The 24,388-nt window shown below is 33.9% G+C and overlaps 3 protein-coding genes and 2 pseudogenes across 5 annotated transcripts; 3 read left to right on the forward strand and 2 right to left on the reverse strand.

The window, feature by feature from the left end:
* Window positions 1-2,591: 2,591 nt before the first annotated feature.
* Window positions 2,592-5,284, reverse strand: LOC149891042 (uncharacterized). The gene is made up of 3 exons (XM_090082026.1): window positions 4,164-5,284; window positions 3,239-3,808; window positions 2,592-2,631 (listed from the first exon to the last, which is right to left on the reverse strand). The coding sequence occupies exons 1-3, from the start codon at window positions 5,282-5,284 to the stop codon at window positions 2,592-2,594; spliced, it is 1,731 nt and encodes a 576-aa protein (XP_089938152.1).
* Window positions 5,285-5,676: 392 nt separating this feature from the next.
* Window positions 5,677-18,582, reverse strand: LOC149891043 (uncharacterized). Of its 2 annotated transcripts, XM_090083195.1 has the most exons (3): window positions 18,471-18,582; window positions 10,179-10,344; window positions 7,224-10,054 (listed from the first exon to the last, which is right to left on the reverse strand). In XM_090083195.1, the coding sequence occupies exon 3, from the start codon at window positions 8,115-8,117 to the stop codon at window positions 7,728-7,730; it is 390 nt and encodes a 129-aa protein (XP_089939321.1). In that variant the 5' UTR covers window positions 8,118-10,054; window positions 10,179-10,344; window positions 18,471-18,582; the 3' UTR covers window positions 7,224-7,727. The 2 variants fall into 2 exon arrangements, with proteins under 2 accessions (XP_089939320.1, XP_089939321.1); XM_090083194.1 differs by lacking the exon at window positions 18,471-18,582 and having other exon boundaries at window positions 5,677-10,054; window positions 10,179-11,276.
* Window positions 15,236-19,399, forward strand: LOC149891044 (uncharacterized). Of its 2 annotated transcripts, XM_090083197.1 has the most exons (3): window positions 15,236-15,533; window positions 17,711-18,603; window positions 18,828-19,399. In XM_090083197.1, the coding sequence occupies exon 3, from the start codon at window positions 18,841-18,843 to the stop codon at window positions 19,192-19,194; it is 354 nt and encodes a 117-aa protein (XP_089939323.1). In that variant the 5' UTR covers window positions 15,236-15,533; window positions 17,711-18,603; window positions 18,828-18,840; the 3' UTR covers window positions 19,195-19,399. The 2 variants fall into 2 exon arrangements, with proteins under 2 accessions (XP_089939323.1, XP_089939322.1); XM_090083196.1 differs by lacking the exons at window positions 15,236-15,533; window positions 17,711-18,603 and adding an exon at window positions 18,643-18,684.
* LOC149891045 (uncharacterized) lies at window positions 15,530-18,068 on the forward strand (annotated as a pseudogene).
* A 1,803-nt stretch (window positions 19,400-21,202) lies between the features above and the next one.
* LOC149891046 (uncharacterized) lies at window positions 21,203-24,342 on the forward strand (annotated as a pseudogene).
* The last annotated feature ends 46 nt before the right edge of the window (window positions 24,343-24,388 follow it).

The raw sequence follows: 24,388 nt of genomic DNA on the forward strand, positions 1-24,388 counted from the left end.
GAGTATCCTTTGTGATAAAATCCTTGATGTGGTAGAAGACGGTGTGAATTTTAAGTCTTACGCTTGCACCAGTTATTATTAAGTAACACCTTTTTAAATTTTCAATTCTTTCAGCAAAGTCTGTAAAACAAATTGTTTCTCAGTTTCGTCTTTGGTGAGAATGTTATTATAATCCTGAATGAGCTAGACTCCTCTTTCCGCAACATAATTCACAACCACTATTTTCTTAAGCTTTTCAATTCCACTTTTGTAGCCAGGATCATCCTTCCATACTGAAGGGTCTTTGTTCAGAAAATTGGTGCTGAGAGAAAATCTGTTGAAGAATGTTTTTTACCAGGAGTTAACAGAGATGGAAACTTGATGTTTGGAAAGGAAGAAAAGTCTTTTTCGGGAAGAATATATCTCTTGACTTGATTTTTTACTTCCTCCGCTTCTTCATCTTTGTCGAGCAAAACTTAAGCCATACTTGCCTTAACTGCTGGTGGAACATTGTCATCAAATATGGCGAGAGTTTCGGGAACTAAGTACCAGAGGTGGTTGGAAAATTTCTTTCCAGCAGTCTTACTTGTGGATCTATGTCTCAATAATTAATCAGCTGGCACACGAATAGGAAATCATGATATGGTGCTGTAATTGCTTCTGATGATAGAAACCAGGCTTGAACGTACACTCGAACAAGGAACATACATATTCTTCTTAAAGAGTTCTTCTCCATATGTGAAAACTGAAATTGATTTTGAAACAGGTATATCTTGAATGCATAAATTGTCTTTGCCATCCATCTAGCACGACTTACAGCTCCTGGTTCACGAAACGATATTCCGTTCATCGGAATGCCACCAAGGAAGATCATTGTAAACTCCAACAATTCTCGGTAATCGGTTTCGTCCAGGCTTTTAAAATTCTTTTGAAAAGCGCCATGTCCGTAAAAGAAATTGCACCCATCAGTGACTCGAAACAGCTCCTCAAAACTAACTCAAAAATGTGGTGACAGCAAGGGAGGTAAAATAGGTCACGATTGAACAATTTTTCTAGATTTGTACAGGCACCATTTACTCGACCTGTGTTGCTTGCTGTAGTATCACAGCAAATTGCCTGAATTTTGTCGGTTAATTCCCACTTTTCCACTGCTTGATAAGCAGCCATAGCTTGCTCTTCACCTGAAGATGTTTGGATTTCAGGGACTCCCAACAATTGCTCCTTGACTTGAAAAGTTACTATTATTGCCAGTCTATCTACCTTTTTAACACCAGTGTGTGCTGGGAGCAGCTTTCAATCCCAGTGTAGCACTAATTCTTGGCAATCATTTAGGTTAAAGTTTTGCTAAATTTCTTAGTCTCTTGCTTCTCTAATTTTTTTTCTAAGGCGTTGAAAAGAAGTGAGATTTATCACCAGGTTTTCAGTATCACATCCGAAAGCTTCTGCAGCAGCCATTAATACGTAAACCCCATTTCTGTCAGTAATTTTGCACCTATCAAAAACTTCTGCGAGACGGGGAGTGAAAAATGGCAATGTACCTCGTGTTGTTGGAATTTTTTCTGCTGCTCCTGCTGTTGATATTTGCTGAACGATGTCACCACTTTCACTGTCGTCACCACTATCAATGTTTTCACTGCTTGATGCTGAATAATCAGTTTTTGATGTAGAAAGCTCATGAGTACCAAAATGTTGTTCCATTTCTTCATAAGTCTTTTTTCTCCTGGCAGTTTCCATTGCAGTGCGAGTAGATGAAAAATGCGGGTTCTGGCGCATTGATACTTTTCCATACTTAAGGATGCATGTCGTTGATCCTTTCTCAAGTCGTGTTCTAGCGCATTGATAACGTTATATATGGTGACATTAAGGAATTAATAAAACTTCTTGCTGTCTTTTTAATTCAAAAATGTTCTAGCGCATTGATAGCGTTATATATTGTGGGGGTTCATTATTTTTCTAAGATGTTGTTGTTAGTGATTTTCTAAGATGAATAAGTATAAAAATAATGATGTCTTTTTATTCAAAAAAACCTAAGTGATCTAAAAAATCTTTCTTACCGTCTTGTTTTGTAGTGTCCAATGGCGAAGGTTCTGTGTGTGTTATCATTCAATAGGATCCTCTTATCGTCGTTAGCGCTGAGTGCGACTTTGTTGATTTCTTCGGTGTAATTTTCATGAAGATGAGATCGGATAACGTTCATGGTTGCAAGTTTTTCTTTCTTATCCATTAAGCAGTCTTTATAATGTTGATGTTTGATGTGATTTTCGACGACTTTCTTTTTGACGCCTTTGCATTTTTTGTGTTCTTCTTTTTCTTTGGGTATGTAGTAAGAGTAGAGTTTGGGTCGAAGTCCAACAAACTCTTTAATTTGTTTACCAGCAGCCTCATCTTTGAACTTGCCAATAATCTTTTTATTTTCACCTACCTTAAATCCAACGTTTTCAATGGCAGGATGGTTGTTAGGAAAGTCGCTAGTGTCGAATTTTTCAAGTACATCATCAGCAATGTCTTCATAGAAATCTTCCGTTTCGATTTCATAAAAGAGCGAGTCTGTGTCAGTCATGAGTAATTTTAAGCGATCACCGTATTTAGGTTTCATGTAGTCATAGTGGTGTTTAAACATCAAAATCTTGCTGATGTCTAGGATGCTCATTCCTAAGTAAACAGGTTTGTTGTAAACCAACTTTTTTCTCTTCATGTGAACCGCGATTAATTTTTCATCAAAAATGGTGAAGCTTTCGAATTGAGGTTTTTTAGATAATTTTAAGGCTTCTTTTTTTGTGGTAACAAGTCTAACGTCATCATGATTTTCGATGTTTTCCATGGTTTTTCCAAAGAGTTGTTCATGAGTTTGGAAAATTCCTTATCAGATTCGAAGGATGTTTCTGTTCTTTTTTTGGTATTGAAACCGATGTATGGTTCCATCCAAGGTTCTTCTATAAAGGTGAAACCTCGATGAATTTTGGTGATGACTAATCCCATTCGTTCATAGAGTTTTAAGTTTTCATGGTGAACGACGTATTTTTCTTTGTTGTTTAAATTTGGAACGAGTTTGGCTACTTTTCCAATGGTTAATCTTTCAGGAGCCAAAGGGTAATCGTTGTGTAAATTGTGAAGCTCTTCAGGATAGCTCAAATCAACTTCAAGAATGCATGGCATAGATTTCCAATTTTTTAGCTCTTCTTCAGTCATCCATCTGAATCCTCCAACGGGAAGAGGTTTGCTCATGGCCCATCCATAAAGATTGTTGGCGTCTAAATACTGGAGGAATTTCGATGGTTGTGAAGGATCATAGTCTTGCATGTATTTGTTATTTCCAGTTCCATATCGGTTTGAGATCATGCTGATTCCGCCGCGTATTCCTTTTTGTGTCATGCGAAGCATATCAGGATCGCTAAAAAGTTCTATTTTAGCTTCAGTCTTTTTATAACAAGCTTGCATAGCGAGTCCAGGGCAGGTGTAATACCATGTGGGATCTTGTTCGTAACTTTCTATGCACACGTTTCTAAAATTTTCAATAACGTCTGTTTGAATGAGCACGTCTGAGATGTTGTACAGCTCGTGGTATTCTTTAAACGTTTTGCATGCAAATACGTCCCAAACGTTTTGCGCATGCGCGTATTCTTCATCAGTGATGTGTTTATCGTCTAGTCTGGAATAAAAGGCTTCTTTTGGAGGCAACTGCGTTTCAGAGAATTTTTCAATCGAGTCCACCCAATCATAGGGGTAAATGCCTTTTTTTCTTATCAAGTTGAACTGTTCCTTTTTAGGATAATATTCAGCCACGTTTTTGCATTGTTCATCGGTTAGATTTTTAGTTAGTTTGTCTAAACTGAAAGGCAAGAATCTGTAGCTGTCAAGAAACCTCATTTCTTTCTTTACTTTTTTTGGTTTTCCCTCTTCAATATCTCACTTTGATTTTTTTCGAGAAGCTGATGTAATTTTCTTCATTGTTGGGTATGCAATTGAGCTTTCCGTCTTTTCCAGCTAATTTCTTGATAAACAAGTGATTGTCGTAACAAGACAAATTATGTAAAAAAATGGGTATGAAACTTGGGATTTGATAATCAATGTTGCATTGTTTGTGAGCAGCACCACGGTACTTTCCAGTCAAATGACAGTGATCCCACACTTTGTCACCGTTAAGATCCTTTTTGCAAATGTGACATTCGGTTGCATCTTTAAACTTCTTTTCATCCTCATCAGTCTTGAGTTTCTTTTCCTTCCACTGTTTTTGTCGTAAATCGCAATCGTTCCAAATCTCTGTAAGGTCTGCTTCAAGCCTGGTGATAAACTTTTGAGCCACATCGTCCTCTTCGCTTTCTGCTGTGTACATGACTGGCTTTCCCTTGTAAATGGTTTCGTCGAAGCATTTGATGAAGTAGCTGAACGAGCTTGGAACATGCTTTTGATACTGTTTGGTGTATGACTGTTTTGAGTCAGGGGTGCAAGTGTTGACAGGTTTGGTGAAACATTCAAAGTCTGCATTGACTACAAACGGAACTCTCATGGACATGTTGTAGTTTTTAAACTGAACGGTTGTCCCTTCTTTAGGAAGTTCAATTCTAACCGAGATGTGTTTATAGCAGTCTTCTCGGTGTTTTTGAAGCTTTTCTTCTTGGTCATAAGCTTGCATGCAATTTCTGCAAATATGTTGTTTTCTTTTTCCTTTTGTTATTGAAGGACCAACCAATCGGTCTAAGTTTTTAATGAGACAGTAATGGTTAGTGTCTTTGTTTGAAATGAGCAGCAAATCGATATTATGATTTCGATCTAAAAACTTGGATATTCGTAAAGGATGGATTATTTTTTCTTCGTACCCAAAGACGTTGATGCTGATATCTGGATTGTTCGCTTCAAACTTGTTGATACCTTGAGTAATGGAAACAGGAAATTCCATTCCATTCCAATTGAGCTCTTCTGATTTTTTAATAAGATCATTGTCAATTCTTTCGTTGTCTCTATTTTTTAGATTCAACGCCCTGGTGACACTCCACATAAAACATTTATTGTCATTGTTTTCCATGTTAATGATCGCCTTTTTACTTTTTAAGCTAGGAGACAGCTCTATGTAGGAAGAACCGCTGAAAGGTATCCAGTCAATCATGTTAACTTCTACTCTTAAAACTTTGTTGACTCTCCAGTTGGATCCTTCCTTGTTGTAGTTGGACATGTTTTCAAGAATTCTTTCTTTCCATGTTTCAAAGCTTTCTCTTTTGTCTGTTGATTCGAGAATAATTTCATATATAGACGGGAAGACCACAGTACGAAGATTTTCTTCTCCAGTAGCAATATTCACACGCGTCATTTCGCAGATTAAAACAAGGTTCGTTTTTGTGTTTTTTTTTAATGACTTTGATGGCAGCCTCTTTAACCATGTTTAAAAAGGCACCAGGGTCTTCATATCGAACAGAGGGGGTGTATGAAAACTGCTCAGTGACGTGTTTTATCGCATGATTAGTCAACTCGAACTTTATTTGTGGCTTGTAAACTGCTGATCGCGCGATTGCTTTGAGAGGTATTACCAAACTGCACTCTTTCGCTGTTGTAATAAACAGGACTCTTCAGATATTCAACCAGTTCGACAAGAGGAGGTTGAGCATAAGAATCAAAACTGCATTTCTTATCACCGTCTTTGTACCAGCACACCCAATGAAATCCCCCAGTGTCAGAGTCTCCCGTATTCACAATGCCACACTCTTTTCTTTTCGGTTTTTTCGGCAATGTGTCTCTTTCAAAAACACCTCGAAAGTTTCTTATTTTCAGCTTTTTAACATCCTCTATCAATTGAAAGTTAGTCAAAGCCTCATTTGGCAATTTTATTCCTTCGACGTTGATCATTTTTAAATTCGTGCAAAATTTAAAAATTCGAAGAATTTCCACGGATCCAAAGGATCTAAAAAGGATTCGAAGCGACATTGTCGCCATTGATCGCATGGAATCAATTAAATAACCTTGCAGTGCAAAACGGTGTACAATTGTTTTCATCTCTCGCGTTGACGTCGGCTCCGTTTTCCAAAAGCATTTGAGCAGTTTTTGGATGCAATGTCAAGTGCAACGGCTTCTATACAGCTTTCCGAAAAAAATGGAAGATGAACTTTCTGACTTTTTCTTAAAAATGGATAAATCCTCAGCCATTATTTTTTTTGTTCTTCCTCCTTTTTTCAACAAGGCTGTCTTAAGAATGACTTGCTCGCGAAGAAATTTTGTTATTTTTTCAGTCACCTCCATAAACTTTTCTTCTTCTGATCCCTTTTTATCATCATGAGCAACAAAAGACATGGAATATCCAGTCAGCTCTTTTGTCTTTGGATCAAAACTCTCAAACACACCCAAAGAATACAAAATGGGGGTTCTTAAAATAAAAGGACCTTTTCCATTTTCATACTCGTAATACAAAGGAATCTTTTGATACTGAATAGGTCTTGTGGCTGCGTAAATCTCTCCAGCTATTAATTTGCTCTCGTCAAAATTCTCAATCGTCACGAAATTCATCTTTTTTAATGGAAAAGAAATTTTTTTATATCCTTTTTGGATCCGACACTTTGACTTGCTTCTTGATTTATTTATTTTTCTTCTAGCATATTCAAACATATCCTCCAGCCGCATGCCACTTTTTTCAAAACGAATCCCTCCACACTTTATTTTCAACTCAGATTCTTCACATCGACGAATAATGGTGAAATCCAAATCATTTTCAAAGCTGTAAATCTTGTAATGGTACTTTTCTTCATAAGGCGAATAATAATACGACTCCTCGTAATCCTCCGTCTTAAGGTGCTCATCTATAAAGGGCTCAAACAAAACCATCATCTTGCTCATTTTTTAATGACCCTGAAAGTTTTTTTTGGAAAGGAAATGACCAATGTCGCTCGAAAGCAAACTGATCAATTCTTTATTGTCTACCCACGAATTAAACGAGTCTGGATACCCTAACCATTTGACCAATGATCTGCTCTTGGTTTTGCGAACGATTTTTTCAATCCTGAATATGTCCTGATGCGTCTTTTGCATCTCCTGCTCGTAAAAAGTGCCTTGAATTTCTTCACCGTGAGCATCAGCGATTTTATACGTGGGAGGATCCGTATACTGAACTTTTGACACGGTAAAAGCCTCTTCAGTCCATCTCGCTGTATACCCCTTTTCAAAATGAGACTTCTTTTTTTGTGATCCGCACTTTGTCACCCATAGAAAATTTCGGTTTTGCTCTTTCTCTCTGTTTACCATTCAGGTTCATCCAGACCTTATTTTTATTCTTTTCATCACTAGCTTCCACTGGAGTCATTTTAATGGAAGAGTGCCTTGTGGAGTTGTAATTTTTCACCATCTTATCTAATACGTCAATATATTTATTGGTATTGTTGGCTGAAAAATATTTAAACATTCTCTCTTTCATCGTTCTGTTCCATCGCTCAACGACGCAACTTTTTTCCTCGTTTTCAGTGGAATACAATTGCACACCTAACGCTTTCACATGCTTGTTGTAAAATTCTTTTCCTTTATCCACCCACAACTTGATGCATTTTCTTTCACTGAAGATTTTTTTCAACGCTTCAGCTACTTCAAAGCCTGTTTTGCTTTTTAACGGAACGATCCATCCATACTTTGAAAACACATCAATCACCATGAGCAAATATTTTACGCCGTTGTTGAATTTTGAAAACGATTGCATGTCCACCAAATCTGCAGCCCATATCTCATCAATGTCGTTCACAATCACCCTTCTTCTTTTAAAATGACGAATAACCGGTTTATGAAGCTCCTCTGCAAGCTGATCCGTCCATTTCAGAGGCTTTTTTTTTTTTTTTAGATCTTTCAGATCCATGAAAATTCTTTAAATTTTTAGATCCTACACCCAATCCAAATTTAGCTTTAGCTTTTATCACCGGCGTAATAAGCTTTCTCTCATTAATCTCTCTTTGCGTGGGATTGGGGATCGAATTCATCTCTTCAAGCATCATGTGATCTGCTACATTCCTGTTTTGTCGGTCGTTAAAATATTTATACGCCAAATCATGGTGGTATGCTGTATTGTCCACTCTGTCTACCGGTTTGCTCCAATCTTGATACATGTCCGTAGAAGTCAACCTCTTATCCAAATTGGTTCCAGGTCCTGCAAAGTTCATCCCAGGAATGTGCATTTCTCCTGGAAATTTTGCCCATGGAAGCTTGAGTTTGCTAGACAGCTTATTGATTGATTCCACCAAATCACCTCCTTTTGTCGCATGCGAAGAAGATGATCCATTGAGCGCATGCGAAGAAACAAACTTGCATTTGGTCGTTCCGCAAGAGTCACAAGTCCCTTTAACATAAGCCTATTGTTTTTTGTCATCTCATTTTTCAAGTGAATGGTTTCAGTTTTCCTTTTGCATTTAACGCAGTACATTTTAAATACAAGAAAAATATTTTTTTAACTGTAAAAAATGGAAGTCATTGATTTGTCATGGAATATCGGAAAAACCAAAAGATACAACAACAAGCTTTTGCCAAGAAGCATTCGAGGAATCATCGTCGGAAAGTCCGGTTGCGGAAAAACAACCTTGCTGCTCAATTTACTGCTTAGACCTGGATGGCTGGATTATAACCACTTGCAGGTCTTTGGCAAATCCCTTTTCCAACCCGAATACAAAATACTCAAAAAAGCCTTTGAGAAGAAACTACCAAAAGAACTCATTCTACAATTATTCAACATTCAAAGCCAAATTGAAAAGCTAAACTCCAGTCCTGAAGCCGTCATTGAAGAAATATCAAAAGAATGGGACGGAGAAACAGACATGGAACGTCAATTTTTCGAAAGTGAAGAAGACATGCCTGAACCTGAATCCTTAGACTCGACCAAAAACAATTTGATGATCTTTGACGACTTGCAACTCACGAAACAAAACAAATGCGAAAAACATTACATCTGAGGAAGACACTCCAACGTTGACTGCTTTTACCTCTCTCAAAACTATTTCTTACTCCAAAGACAAACCATCAGAGAAAATGCCAACTTTATTTGCCACTTTCCTCAGGACAATAAAAATATCAACCACATTTATCAAGATCACGTATCCAGCGACATGAAAAAAGAAGAATTTAAAAAGTTTTGCAAGTATTGCTGGTCTCAATCCCACGGATTTGCTTTCATTGATTTGTCCTCCAAAAAAGACCATGGAAAATACAGAAGCGGGTTGGACGATTTTTATTTTCCAAACGTATAAAAAACATGTCTGGATTTTATTTGCTTGCCAAATCTAAAAAAGATCTTCCCACCGTATCAAACAGCTCCATCAAAACATACTTTGAAAGACCCATCGAGCTGGATTTAAACAAACAGTACGAAATGGCTCTTGTAGGACTCGAAACCTATCGAAGCTACCCTAACATCACCTCTAAAAATAACGTTTTCAGATACAGCCCAAATGCTGGATCGAACAGCTACACCATCTACATTCAAGAAGGATCCTACGAAATCAACCAGCTCAACGAATACCTTCAAAATGAAATGCAAAAACAAACAGGAAACTTGTACAAAGTAGACGGAGTCACCATTACAGCAAACGAGTCTTCGTTAAAAGCCGTATTAAAATTTGGAAAGCCTACAGCAACGACAAGATACTGGGTTGATTTCAACGTCAATAACAGCATAGGATCGCTCCTCGGATTCGATAAAAACGAATACACCTACGTCGAAAAAAAAGAAGACCCTGTTGACCCTAATAAAGTCACAAGTGTCATCGACACTTACGAGTCTGAAAACATCGTTAGAATTGAAGAAACTGCAGTGATCCGAGTCACCTACGACATTATCGGCTCGTCTTATTTAGACGGAAAAACAACAAACGACATTTACTCCTTTTACCCACAAGTTGAACCCGGAACCAAAATTGTTGAAAAACCTTTTCACTTGATTTACCTTCCCATCGTTGTCAGCAAAATTTCAAGAATGGAAACACAAATCGTTGATCAAGATGATCACTTGATCGATTTTAGAGGAGAAGACATCATTGTCAGATACCACATCAGAGAAAAAATCTCATCCACTCTACACGATCTTTTCTCCGGAAGTGCTTTCAGTCGGTAAATTTCAAAGAATCTAAAAAAAAATTTCCTACTCTATTAAAAATGTACCAAAAGATCAAACTCAACATTTCAAAAGGACAAGCTGACAAAATTAAAAAAGCCATTCAAAACGAAACCGAAGTCAGCATAAAACTCACTCATCAAGACTTGAACGGCGAACGGCTCTTTTACTTTACTAGGAATGATCGGAAGTACCATCGCCACAAAAGTCGTCCCTGCTCTTGCCACTGGACTACTCTCTGGTGTTGGAGCCTCTGCCGGTTCTGCCATGGTAGACAAAATCGCTGGACGCGGAATAGTTTACTTAAAAAAAGACGGAAAAGGACTAAAAATATCCAGATTAGGATCCGGTATATACCTAAACCATTGGGCTGGAAATACTCAAGGCGATGGGCTTTACATAAAAAATAAAAAAGCATACGATCGTATTGGCTCTGGAGAAGAAGAACAATTCTCCGGACTTGGTTTACTTCTCGGTCCCAATTCACCCTTCAATAGCATACCCATTTTAGGTTCCATTCTCTAAAAGAATTTCCACGGTTTCGAAGAAACTAAAAGATTTTCCATGAATGCGACATTGTCGTCAAAATTTTTTATCCAACAAGAATAAAAGATTTCCTTGGGATCATAGAAAATACACCTTTATCATTCCTATTTCTCCTGTAGACGAAATCATTAACGTCTCACCCACATACACATCCAACACGCTCGAAAAAGAAACGATTTTTGAAACCCGATACAGCTGATCAGACTTACGCACCAAATCAAATTTCTTATCATCACTCTCTTCTCCAAACTTAAAACTCTCACTAAAAACACCGCTTGTCTCCATTGAAAATATCAACACCCCTTTCTCTAAAAACACTCTAAATTCCGATGTCGGCTTTATCATCTTACACATTTCACTAAACCTACTAGCCGAAACTCTTCTCTTTGACCAAAAAGAATAACGCTCACTCAAACTCACGTTTTGAACGCTTTCCGTCGCCACCTTAATATTATACACAAACTGGTCTAAAGATCTCACGGCAATTTCTAAACTTCCCGCACTCAAAATCGACAGTCAACTCGGTTCCACCTTTCACCGTTTTAAACACCTTACTCACATAACTCTCAACACCCACATGCAACGATTCCTCAAAATCAAACACGTACTCCTCAAAACGATCTGTAAAAAGATCCACTTCAAACATTAAATTTATCGTTGTTTTTGTTCTCACACTTATCCCTTCTTTACTTATTCGCAAACGCACCATCCTCATATTTTTGAACAAAAGATCAAACAACGCTTTCACTTCACTTGCATGCTTTGTTCGCGCAAAAAACATTTTTAAAATAAGGAGAAAGATTTTTTAAATCACTTAGGTTTTTTTGAATAAAAAGACATCATTATTTTTATACTTATTCATCTTAGAAAATCACTAACAACAACATCTTAGAAAAATAATGAACCCCCACAATATATAACGCTATCAATGCGCTAGAACATTTTTGAATTAAAAAGACAGCAAGAAGTTTTATTAATTCCTTAATGTCACCATATATAACGTTATCAATGCGCTAGAACACGACTTGAGAAAGGATCAACGACATGCATCCTTAAGTATGGAAAAGTATCAATGCGCCAGAACCCGCATTTTTCATCTACTAGTGCGCGTCAGTGCTCTTTCTTCTTTGTGTTTTAGTTTATGATCCACACCAAGCATAGACCCTGGTCATCCTTTTGGGCGCTGAAGGATTAAGAAATTCTTATCCTCTTCATTTTTCATCTGTTTCAAAGATTCTGAATGAGCTATGTCAAACAGATCATCCATATTGTCTACAAAGATACCTCTTTTTTCTTTGTCTTTGCCTGCACCTCTCGTCAAATTCTTTTGTAAGACTTTCCATTCATCATACAGTTTCAGTAACTTCTCAATACAGTGGTCAGTTCTTTTAGTAGGAATTCGTGCTTTTTGCCGAAAAATGGAAACTTCTTGAATCACCAGTATTGCACTTTCCTTTGTTTTAAGCTTTACAACTCTTAGATTGTAGAAGAAAACGCGTAAAACTTGCCGGTTCGAAAATTTGGCTCCGACTAGGGATTGCAATCCCGCACACTTTTCAATCCCGCGGGATCCGCGCGGATTTTTTTAATTTTTGTGCGGATCCCGCGGGATCCCGCGCGGGATTAGTAGGTTTCTTATGCACATTATAAAAGGCAAAATGACAATTGTATTTTTCTTTCAAGTATTTTAGAAAAAATATACTCAACTTATTAGATTGATAAGATAAGGTAAATAAAGCCAAAAAACGCAATTCATTTGTAAATCAATATAATTCTTAACATTTAATGAACAAAAAGATAAGCCATAGAACATCTTTTAGCTTTACGTAGAACTATTAGCTTTATTTGTTTCTTGAAATATCAAATTGAGAAAATGATTGTAAGAAATGGGCTCTTAAGAAACAGACCCTACTTAAAGTATCATCACTTAATCTACTCCTCAAAGGACTGCATATGTAACCAGCAGCTGAAAAAGCTTGCTCGGCCTCTACGCTTATTGGTGGTATGGTCATCAAGTAACTATGCGCTGTATCTAGAAACGTGCCTCTTACTCCATTACTTTCATAGGCAGACATTTCCGGCTTCAATAATTTATCAAAGTCTAAAGAATCTAAATTTGGTTTCTCCTTTACATTTTCTGTCCAGCTGTTCTTGTCTTTCTGTGCTTGATTTTCCAATTCTTTTTTCAGCGATAGAATTGTAGGAATAAGTATTTGGGAATTGTTAATAAAATCTACAGCTTCTTTTTCTTCGAGTTCATTTTCTTCGTCGGATTTTTTAAGTAAACTAGTAGTCCATTTAAATTCTTATTACGACGTTGTGTAAACCTCTCACGAAGTGCCGCGGCTAAATCTTTGCTCAAAAGTGATGATTGCTTTCGCAATTTATTTAGCATAAATTGAAAAGTTGTTTCCACCGTGACAAGGTTCGATTCTCTTCTGCATTAAAGTTCGAGACCAAGTTTTAGTGGTGCCAGGCAAATAATTAAGTCATTGATTTGGGACCACTCTTCTGGGTGAAACGAATTTCTGACCCAACATTAATTAAGGCTTTTTCAATACACACTTTTAGTCTATGAAATCTTTCTAACATATCGAACATACTGTCCCACTGAGTGTTACAATCAAGAATCAACTGAAGCTTTTTCCCGTGTTCTTGTAGGATATCTTTCTGTAAATATTTCCTTTTTGACAGGAGAGTTTTTAAATATTTTTACAACCTTTCTCACTTTTTTCATGAGATCTTTGTAATTGCTAACCAATTCAGCTGATGCTCGGTCCAAAATCATTGTCAAACCATATTCTTTATTTATAGCTTCATCATCCTCAGTTTTACCACATTCATCTTCTTCTTCACAATTTTCATATGTAATAAACGATTCTTCGACTTCTCCGCTGTTTTTCTTGTATAAGATATCAATAACTGCAAGTTGTACTCCATGAGCATAACATAGCTGTTGATAGCAAGACATCATTTTACCGACTTTTACCATCACACTTGCTCTATCAGTGGTCATGGCAATAATGTCTTCTTGGAGGTCAATATCGAAGCTATTTAGCCTTTCTGAAACTAACTTGACGCAATATTCTGCATTACACGATCCATGGATTCGAATCAATCCAAGATTAAAGTGTTTCGCCTCTATATGTACATTTAAGTTTAAGTATCTCTGACTATTTTGTGATGCCCATTCGTCAAACGTTATCTAAAACTTTTGATTTTGCTTTTTTAGTGATGTGAGTTTTTGCATTATATCGGTTTTTACAGAATCTGAGAATTTAACTACCATCAATCTTATAGTATTAGGTGAAGTAGGGAGCCGGAAACCACTCTTTGAAAACAAGTACCGTAAATCTGAAGATGTGCAAAAACTATTAAATGTAAAGCCATCTTTTGCAACCATGCGCGATACCATTTTTTTCCATAGAAATTTCCTTTACGAAAAACGTGTCAATTGTTCTGACTTTTTTCGATGGAATTACTTCTTCGTCTTCGCAGTCGATGTATATTTTAGGCTCTAGTTCAACTGATTCATGCTGTTTTGAAGTTGAAGCTCCGTCTTGTTGTAAAACGTTTAGTTTTTAAATGGATTAATAACCTTTTGGTTGATCTTTGATTAATTTTTAAAATAGCCGAACATAACATGCACTTCGCATTTTCTTCATTATCACTTTTTTTAAAATAATTCCATATAGTTTTAATTTGCGACATGCTTAGTACTTTTGTTTTAAAATCTTGATGTAAATAATTTTTAAAGACTTTTTAAAAAGTAGTTTTTAAAAGTATATTTTTTACAATTATACACGCACGTTTTCAATTTCACGTTTTCAACATACTCATTAACAAAAATTTGAACATACTCATTAGCGAAAATTTCAACATAATTATTAATTAAACAAAAAAAAATTTGAACGAGTTCGACTAATGTTTTGCTAAATAATTGCTTATTTTTGAATGATTTTTTTATATTTATAGCTAAGAAAAATATTTTAATAGCTGAAGATAAATTTTTAAATTGATTTGTTTCACAAATACAATAAACACTTTTAATTTGATATCTTTTTTGTCTTTTTTGTTTAAAAGAATTGACCTTTTTTGTTTAAAAGCAATTGTTTCAAAATCCCGCAAATCCCGCGGATCCCGCAGTAGTTTTTGCGGGATCTTGCATGCGCTAAATTAATGCGGGATCCCGCGGGATTGCGGGATCCCGCAATGCGGGATTGCAATCCCTAGCTCCGACGATTTGATTTGAAATATAGCAAACAAGACAGACATGAAAATCTTTTTTTTAACTTCTGTGACGAACTCCCAGACGAATTTGATGCAATTTTACTGTCTATAAAGAAGACAATCTAAAAATCACTTTACACGAGCTGTACAAACAGTTTTGGAAATAATTTTTAAACTTTTCACCTCAAAAATGACTCTCAGGGCAAAAAAGTTCGAAACTTCATGGACGATGAGGGTCGACTTACAGTTGTCCGATTATATATATATATATATATATATATATATATATATATATATATATATATATATATATATATATATATATATATATATATATATATATATATATATATATATATATATATATATATATATATATATTAGGGGTGTTCACATAACCACTGGAAAAAAAAATTTTCTCTGATCTGAATGCGCACTGTAGTTTATTTTGTGCCAATCGGCATTAAAATTTACTTTTCAAAAGATACCGTAAGATTGGGTGGCTTTGGCCCTACGGGTGACTTTAGCCCAAGCAAAATTTTTGTTTAAAATTGGTTTAAAATCGATACCTCAAGATATGCCGGTTAATGTTTAGTAGCAAATTGTGGGGAATTTATTATTTATTTAGTCTAACTTAGTTTACTTAACTCGAGTCTTTGTGATATAATTGTAAGTTGCACTATAGAAGAAGCACCTAAAATCCGAATTTTTTTAGGTGTGTAAACTTTTACATCGATAGCAGTACCTGGAGAAGGTTTTTTATTGGAATATACACTGAATTAATTTTAAACCATTAATGTTTGATTCTATCTTGTTTTGAAAGCTTAACAGTTTATTACTTTTTTTCAATTGAGATTAAAAAAAAATAGGTTGTCTTTGGCCCACTACATAGGGTGACATTGGCCCAGGCTAAAGTCACCCCATGTATTAGAGTAAACCTTTTTTAGTGATCATTTATAGATATTATGGTAGTTACTATGTTGGAATGAAAAATTTTGTAGTAGTAATGCAATGGAAAATCAGTATAACAGTTTATATTAGTAAATAGCGAAATTTGTTTAGTTCTTAGTTTAAATATGCCACAAAATTACAAGCCAAATCGTGGAAAAAGAAAATATGTTACTTATACTTTAGAACAGTTAGACAATGCATTAAAAGATTTAAAGAATGGTTTAATTACTCAATGACAAGCAGCTTTGAAATACGATATGCCAAGATCAACATTAAAAAATAAAATAAAACAGACATATCCTAAAAAGTATGGTGGTCAGCAAATATTTACATCAAAAGAAGAAGACATGCTTAAGGCATATGCAATAAAATCATCTGAGTTTGGTTTTCCTGTTGATAAATATGATTTAAGATGCATAGTAAAAGGGTATTTAGAGAAAAAAGGCGACGTTATACCTCAGTTCAAAAATAATTTTCCAGGTGGCGATTGGATTTGATCTTTTTTAAAAAGAAATCCAGAACTCACAGTAAGATTTGCAAGTAACATAAAACGAAAGAGAGCAGAAATAGGAACAACTGTGATGGATAACTACTTTATAAATCTATCAAATGAAATAATTAATATATCACCTGATAATATATGGAATTATGATGAAACCAATCTCAGTGATGATCCAGGTAAAAAAAAATATTAACAAAGCGTGGATGTAAGTATCCTGAAGGCATAATTAATTCTACAAAGATCTTGTCCTCTGTAATGTTTTGTGGCAATCTAATGGTGAATTGCTACCACCTTATGTTGTTTACAAAGCTGAGTCGTTATGGAATACATGGATAGAACATGGGCCACCAAAAGCACGTTATAACAGATCAAAAAGTGGTTGGTTTGACTCAACATGTTTTGAGGACTGGTTTTTCTCTTTACTTCTTCCAAGACTTAAGAAGGCTCAAGGAAGAAGTGTCATTATTGGTGATAACGTATCTTTACATTTGAGCATTGCAGTACTGGATGCATGTCAAAGCAATAACATAGGATTTGTGGCATTACCAGCAAACTCTACACATCTCACGCAGCCATTAGATGTTGCCTACTTTAGACCTATGAAGATTAACTGGCGCAAAATATTATGTGAATGGAAGGAGAAAGGAAAAGGAAGGAGAGTTGCTTCTCTTCCTAAAGATGATTTTCCTAGACTTTTAGACCGTTTAATTACCAACTTAAATGAACATGGGAATGATAACCTTAGAGCTGGTTTTCGCAAATTGGAATTTTTCCATTAGACAAGTCTCAAGTGCTTTCACGAATACCATGTTGTAATGTAGGTTTAGACTCAACTACTGATTTAGTAAGCCAATCATTTTTAGATCATTTATGTAAGTCACTGGATGATCCCTCAGATGGTTCTAAAAAACCAAAGCGACGTAAAGTATGTGCTGTCCCAGGTAAAAGCTTATGTTCAACAGATATATCATCTTGTGTTATAAATGAAAATAATAGATTAAATTCAAATAATGTAGATACACCTATCAGTATTACAAATACAATTAAGACCAGCAACATTGACTTTGCTGGCCCAAGTACAAATACTGGAACTACTGAGACTTCTAATCTAATTTTTGCGGATGTAAGTTTAGTCGTAGAAAGTCATACAGAATCTTTAGATCATTCAGCATTAGGCAAAAAGAACTTTCAAAATATTGATAAAACAAAAAATGTTTGTAAAAAGGAGAAATTGTTAAATCTTGTAGAGAATTGTTATGTAATTGTTAAATGCAATGGAGAGTTAAATCCTGGACAGGTTTTTTTATTTATTTTGAATTATTTATATTTAGCTAATCAATTAGTAAACTTTATAACTAATTATTTTGATAACTAATATTATTTAATGTAATAACTTTTGAATAATTTTAAAGTAACTTTGGAAATTTTTTTTTCTGCAGTTGAAAAACTTAAGAAAAAATAGAGCAGAAATTACTATTATGAAAAAAATGGACTTAACTGGAAATGGTCACTACCAGCAGTGCAACTTTTTTTTCCCCAGTCTGAAATAGTCGATTTTATTGAGGAACCAAAGAAAATTTCGAAAAGAGGAATTTATTCAGTTCCAGAACTTTTTCACTAAATTTTTTAAAACATTTATTAAGTCATTTTTATTTACTTTATACCTAAACTGTTTTGTTTACTTGGTACCTATACTTGTTTAGTTTGTACCTATATTTTATTTACTGTATACAAGAACTTTGTTACTACATCTTTTTTTGTCACTTTATTTTTGTAAATTTATTTTCTTTGCCTAAATATTGTTGTTTTTATTGTTGTTTTGCTTCCTTTAGTCCCTTTTTACAGGGTTGGGCCAAAGTCACCCTAACCCACAGGGTGACTTTGGCCCATCATTTAAACCACCCAAAAGATACTTCAGGTAAATAATTTTCAAATGGGAGACATAGTTCTAACTGTCCTTTCTATGTACTTCTAATAGTACTTAGTGTTTGAGGAAATAACTTTTGTGGCTTTCATGCAATAGACATTAAGGTGCAAAATGGGCCAAAACCACCCAATCTTACGGTAATTAAAATAAATTAATGTTTAGAGGTTGCTCAATGGCCTTTTAGTTTTACAATAAAAGCATTACGCCTTAAATAATTTCCTAATTTTATCCCATATTCAATTTAGATAAAATATTAAACAAATTTGATGTACCATTGTCTTTTATGAACTAACTTCTTTGGTCATGTGGCAAGCAGCCATCGCATCATCAGATGTTTTTGATTGAAAAACATTTTCATTAATTGTAATTTTTTGCTGAACACCTGAAATATTTAAAGATTTTGAGGTTCTTATTACTTTAATCCTATAAAATGATAATTGTAGCTGTTATGCCAATATCTTGTTTTTTAGTGCTAAATATTACAAGGTGACTTAACTTACTTTAATGTTTGTAGTTTTGTAATACTTATGACTTCATCACATTCATATTGAAATATTGATCACATATTTTAAATTATGTTTGCAAATTAATTCTCAAGTTGAGTTTAATTTGGTATCATTTAATTTTAGCTTGTTGCTAAAAATGAGTGAAAAGATAAGTTCTTCAAATTTTCCTTTGACACGTAATCGAACTGCAATATGGTTGATTGGTCAACCTGAGAAGAACCTACCAAACAGTGTCCTTTCAACGATGGTTGATGTGTTAAGGACGTTTTTCCACTATCACAAAGCATTGAAACAAACAGTTCCAGCCAGTGCAAAAGCAACATCTAATGGCTTAGCTCGTGCAAAGCAACATCTAATGACTTATCAGCCTCATATTGTATCAAAAGTGAAAGCATGTGTTGATGAATATAATTTAATTAAAAAGAATGAAGGAAGAGCTAGTAAGTCCCAGATTGCTAGAGAGAAAGATTTTAGTATCAAATTAGATTAACTGTTTGACGTTTCACACAAGGATGCAAACAAGCTAATTAAAATTGATGAAGATAAAATATTTCTGGAAGACCAAAAGAACGCTCGTATAATGAAGATGGCTGGAGAAGATGTAAAATTATCTCAACAAGAAAAGCAAACAGCAGAGCGTCAATTTTTTAAAAATGATTAATTGTATATCATAGCTATAACTCAAGTTTTTTAAATATTGTTGTTGTTATGGCGAATGCTTTTAACACTCTAAATTTTTATTTTCCTTGAGAAATCTCTAAATATTATCAAAAACACCTAAGACTTTGAAGTGTTTTTCAAACAAAGAAACAATATTTAAAACTGTACAACATTTAATTCAAAAATTTTTTTTTTGGACACCCCTAATATATATATATATATATATATATATATATATATATATATATATATATATATATATATATATATATATATATATATATATATATATATATATATATATATATATATATATATATACATATATATATATATATATAAAACGAAGAAACAACAACTATGTATGGTACTTAAAGTTTCATGCTTAGCGGCAATCATCAGCCATGAAATACCCATAATACCCATAAATACCCATTTAGCATATTAAAGATATATATATATATATATATATATATATATATATATATATATATATATATAGATACATACATACATACATATATACATACATACATACATACATACATACATACATACATACATACATACATACATACATACATACATACATACATACATACATACATACATACATACATACATACATACATACATACATACATACAGGGCAACTGGTCACTTGACAGCTTCTATCCAATCATTTTTAAGGATCTTGAAAAGATGATTGACTCCTAAGAGGAGATGTAATTCCATTGGTGGGATGATTTCCAAAATCAGAACATTTTCAGGTCCGCTGATGATTGGCTTTCGAATGATTTTGTCAAACAGCTTTGCATTAGCAACAACCCCGCAAAATTGCTGAAAAGACTCGAGACTAGATTTGATTGTGCCCAGTGTACGCAAGATTCCAGATTTGGCAAGACACTTGGATTTGACGTCAAACCATGTGCAAGGGTGCATACTTGAATGGCTTTGAAGACCACAACTTATATTTGCAACTTTCATATCACGAGTCAAACTTAGTTTGAGTCCATTTGCAATAATCAGTGACCAAATTTTTTCAATATTGAAGTGATTTTCTGGCAAATCTTCTGATATGGCCACAGGAATTTGTCTCTTGAATCTAATGTCTTTGCCAGTCTTTAGAGTGAGGAGCTGTTTTTGTGGCGGTGATCAAGTTTCATCCCATAACGCAGTATCGACGATGCTTAGGCAAAACTTGAGAAAACCATTGCCACCATCAATTCTAAGCTTAACAAAATAGACACCAGAAATTTTGAGTAATATGATTCACAAGACTCGATAAATAATTGCAGTGAGCAACAACCAGAATTTTACCAAAATCTCCTTTTCCGTCGGTGATTTTTAAGTCACTTTAGGTGAAGAAATCACTTGAGAGTAACCTGCTCTTGAGAAATTCATATAAAAGTTTGGCTCTTCCATCTTGCTCTTTGATGATTGGTTTGCAGTTCTGATCTTTTTTTTTTTTAATCCGTTGTTTGACAGACCCGTATTTAATTATATATTTACAAGAGCTAGAGTATATTTTGGAGCGCTTGATGGAGCGCTGGGCACTACTTTGACCTGAAACAAAGATATGAATATTTTATCGTTGTAATAAAATTTGGGTAAAACTTTTAAACTATTCGTTTTTAAAGAGATTAGAAACTTGTCTAAAGTATGCTTCCTGAAATTTATCAAGTCTTATTTCTTAATAGTCAAGACTTTCTCTCAATATATATATGTAAAAATTATTATTATGTAAGTATAAATATTTACCGGGGGTAATTAGGTGGAGGCCCACCGGATGCTTTAGAAAGTTAAATATTTCCTTCCGAGGATAATTCTTTTAAGAAATGACTCGAGATGCAATTTGTTCGGCTGCTTTGGCATCTTTTGCTGCTAAAGGTTGAAGGTTTTTCCTTTACATTGTTTGAGAGCATTGGTGGGACAAACTTTTTCCTAAAGGGCTGATGCATGTGCTGAAACGCACACTTGGTTCTTTCTCAACGGTGGTTTACTCTTCAAGAGGATATTGTTCATGCAGTTTTGAACGAATAATTTGGCAGATTAGTCAAAAAAATTAATCGTGCCTCTTGTTTCAAGTCTCACTTGTATTGACTTGAAATCAAACAAATGGGGGACTGCAACTTCTTTCCCCTCTTGTTTTCTGTACAAAGTAGTTGTGCACGATTCGCAGAGTCCTTGTGGTACCCAAGAATTACTGATATTGATCTTGATCTTGTACAGGTGGCATATTCGAGATCTGCTTGGAAAACAGTAAGCTTAAACATTTTTTCAGACAGAACAAGCACACAAACTTTCGATTTTCATTGTGAATCTTTGTTTGATTTGGCATTGTATTAGTTTACTAAATCTTACTTCAGTAAATCAAACTCTTTTACAAAATTTAACCTAAATTTTTATTGGATAACAATGCACTAAACATGCCTAAAATTGTTAACATACTTAAGATTGTATAAATTAAAGATAGCTGTCACACTTAATGACAATTTAGATGAGATCTTATTTGAAGAGATAATCCTACAAACAATTTTTACTGCCCTTTAAAGGACTATTCTCCTCTTCATAACATTTTTCTCTTAAAAAATTATTGCACTATTAGAAAACTTTTGATAGAGATTTTCTTTTTTTTGCCTCTGCTATAATTTTTTTCAAATTTTTCAAATTTTGTTTCAAAAAAACCCTAATTTGTGAAGTTTGATTTTTTTCGGACTGGCTCTCTAAACTTTTTAGCGGTCAGTTATCTTAATTATCTAAACTTTTTAAGTCAATTATCTTAGTCAAAATAAAAAATATTTAATTTTCTTACAGTTTTTCTGTTTTAAGATTAGGAAATGTTTTTGATTTTCTATGTGGGTACCCTTAGAAAAGCTTTTCAATCATTTTTTAGCATTTTTATGCATTTTAGCAATAGTTTATACCTTAGGAAATGCTGAGATTTTCACGCGATGCATAAGCCAAGCCAAACCACGCTTTAAATAGCAAATCAATATTTTGGTCTATAAAATGAAAACGGTATAAAGGGCCAACTAAGCAATTACAATAAAAATTGTCGGTACTACATAGTAGTAGTAGAACACTCATGTAGCCATTATTTTGAAAATAAAGACCGAATATCACAGTAATCGGTAACGTTTTGAGGTATAAGTAGCAAAAAACTAACAAAATTTAAACTAAAGCTGCCATAAATCTTTAACCTGTTAACCAATCCAACTGAAATTTTATCCAGAGTTTGGTGTGGCTATAGGCTAAATTTGCGCCAATTATTATCAAACCATGCAGAGTGGTTCTCATTCTACAGGTATTTTTATTGGGGCACTATGAAGTCAAAATTTCACTAAATTTGAACATTCAAATGAAGTTATTTTCCGCGGACAAAATTAAAAGATTTTAAAAATTGCATCACAGGGTACCTTGATGTGTACGCTATCACCTCATATAAGTGGCGTTCTTGGGTCAGCTAGGTTGACATTATCATGATCCATGAAAGTAGTAGTCACTTGGATTGAAATTTTTAAGTTTGAAATTAAGAGGTTCATTAAAAGTCGACCTGAAAGTTGGACATTGTAAAACTGTTAAGGTATTTGCTCAAAAAAATTTGCTCAAAAAATTTATTTGAGCACTTTTTTAAAGTTAATGCAATACTGTCACATACATTGTGAAAATCACCATTTTACGGCGAGTTCCGAAGAAAATTTTTGGTAGGATATCACTATATACCATTAAGATTAGTCCTCTCAAATTTTGAAATCGATGAATTATGTCCGAGAAAGATATTGGTGTTTGAATTTTGAAATTACTTTTTCCTATTTTCTATTTTTGAAATTGGAAGAAGTTTAATTTTAAACCCTAAAAAGAGTTAAGTTCCTATGCTTAAAGAACAATTGATGAATATAAGTTAATAAAATATATTTAAGGGACAATATATTTAATTTATGAATTTCCACTGGTATATAATAGTGTTTTATTTGTCAGAGAAATGAGTAATGCATACTAATTTTGATAAGGCTCTTCCGAAGTTATAAAATAACTTTTAATATAAGCACTAGAGGTGTTCTAAAAATGTGATATTCTGTGTAAGTTTTACTGAAATAATAATACTGAAATTTTGATGACCAAATTTAAAATTCATCAATAAATTATATTGGCAATTTTGGACAGTGTATCTGTATTAGATGCTATCAATAAGTAATCCAATCAAATATTTTTTTTTTATAAATTTTTTCTATCATCTGCTTTACTACTTTTGTTGTCACAAGTCAGAATTAACACAATTAATTTGTGTCAGATCCTCGATATGTCTAAAATTTCAACTTGGAAAACACCAGCTTTAGTACAGAAACTTTTATCATAAACAATAAGAAGCCTCTGACGTTGTTTTTTTTTTAAATGACAGTTACGTAATTCATGAAGTGAATAATTTTAATATTTGTTTTAACAAGTTAGTAAACTGTGACATTGAAATTACTCCATCAAGTTCTAAATCTGAAGAATTGATAAAAAAAGATAAAAAAAAAATTTTTACTTTAAAAAATCCAAAACGAAAAAGTCAAGAAGTGATATAATGTTTAAACAAATAAATGCCACTGTTAATACATACATGATCTCTTAGCTTGATATTAATTTTAAAATTTTAGAAAGTTTTTTAGAAAGTCACAAACAAGAAGAATCATGTTATATTAAAAGTTTGTCAAGTTGAAGATTTATATTTTATTGAAATAGAACTTTGATTGTCAGATTTGACACTAAAAACACTTACTTGCAAAAAAAAAAGGAGGAATTTTCAATTCAAGTTAATGAATTTTTATTGATTACCAAGTTGTAAAATTTACTTGTCCCAAATGATAAGGACGTTAAACAACTTAAAAGCAGGACTGAGATAGAGTTTTTAATTATGATTAAAAAAAAAAAAGGAAGCAATTTTTTTGTTTTGTTATACTTTCCTCGAAATAAAATAAGCTATACCTTATAAAACATTGTTTGAAAAAAATCAATTACAACTAAACAGTTGTAAAATA

This window comes from Hydra viridissima, unplaced genomic scaffold, assembly GCF_058129835.1.
Source record: "Hydra viridissima isolate aposymbiotic clone 2 unplaced genomic scaffold, HvirCarnegie_v1 scaffold_3, whole genome shotgun sequence".
In the NCBI taxonomy this organism is placed as follows: Eukaryota; Metazoa; Cnidaria; class Hydrozoa; order Anthoathecata; family Hydridae; genus Hydra; species Hydra viridissima.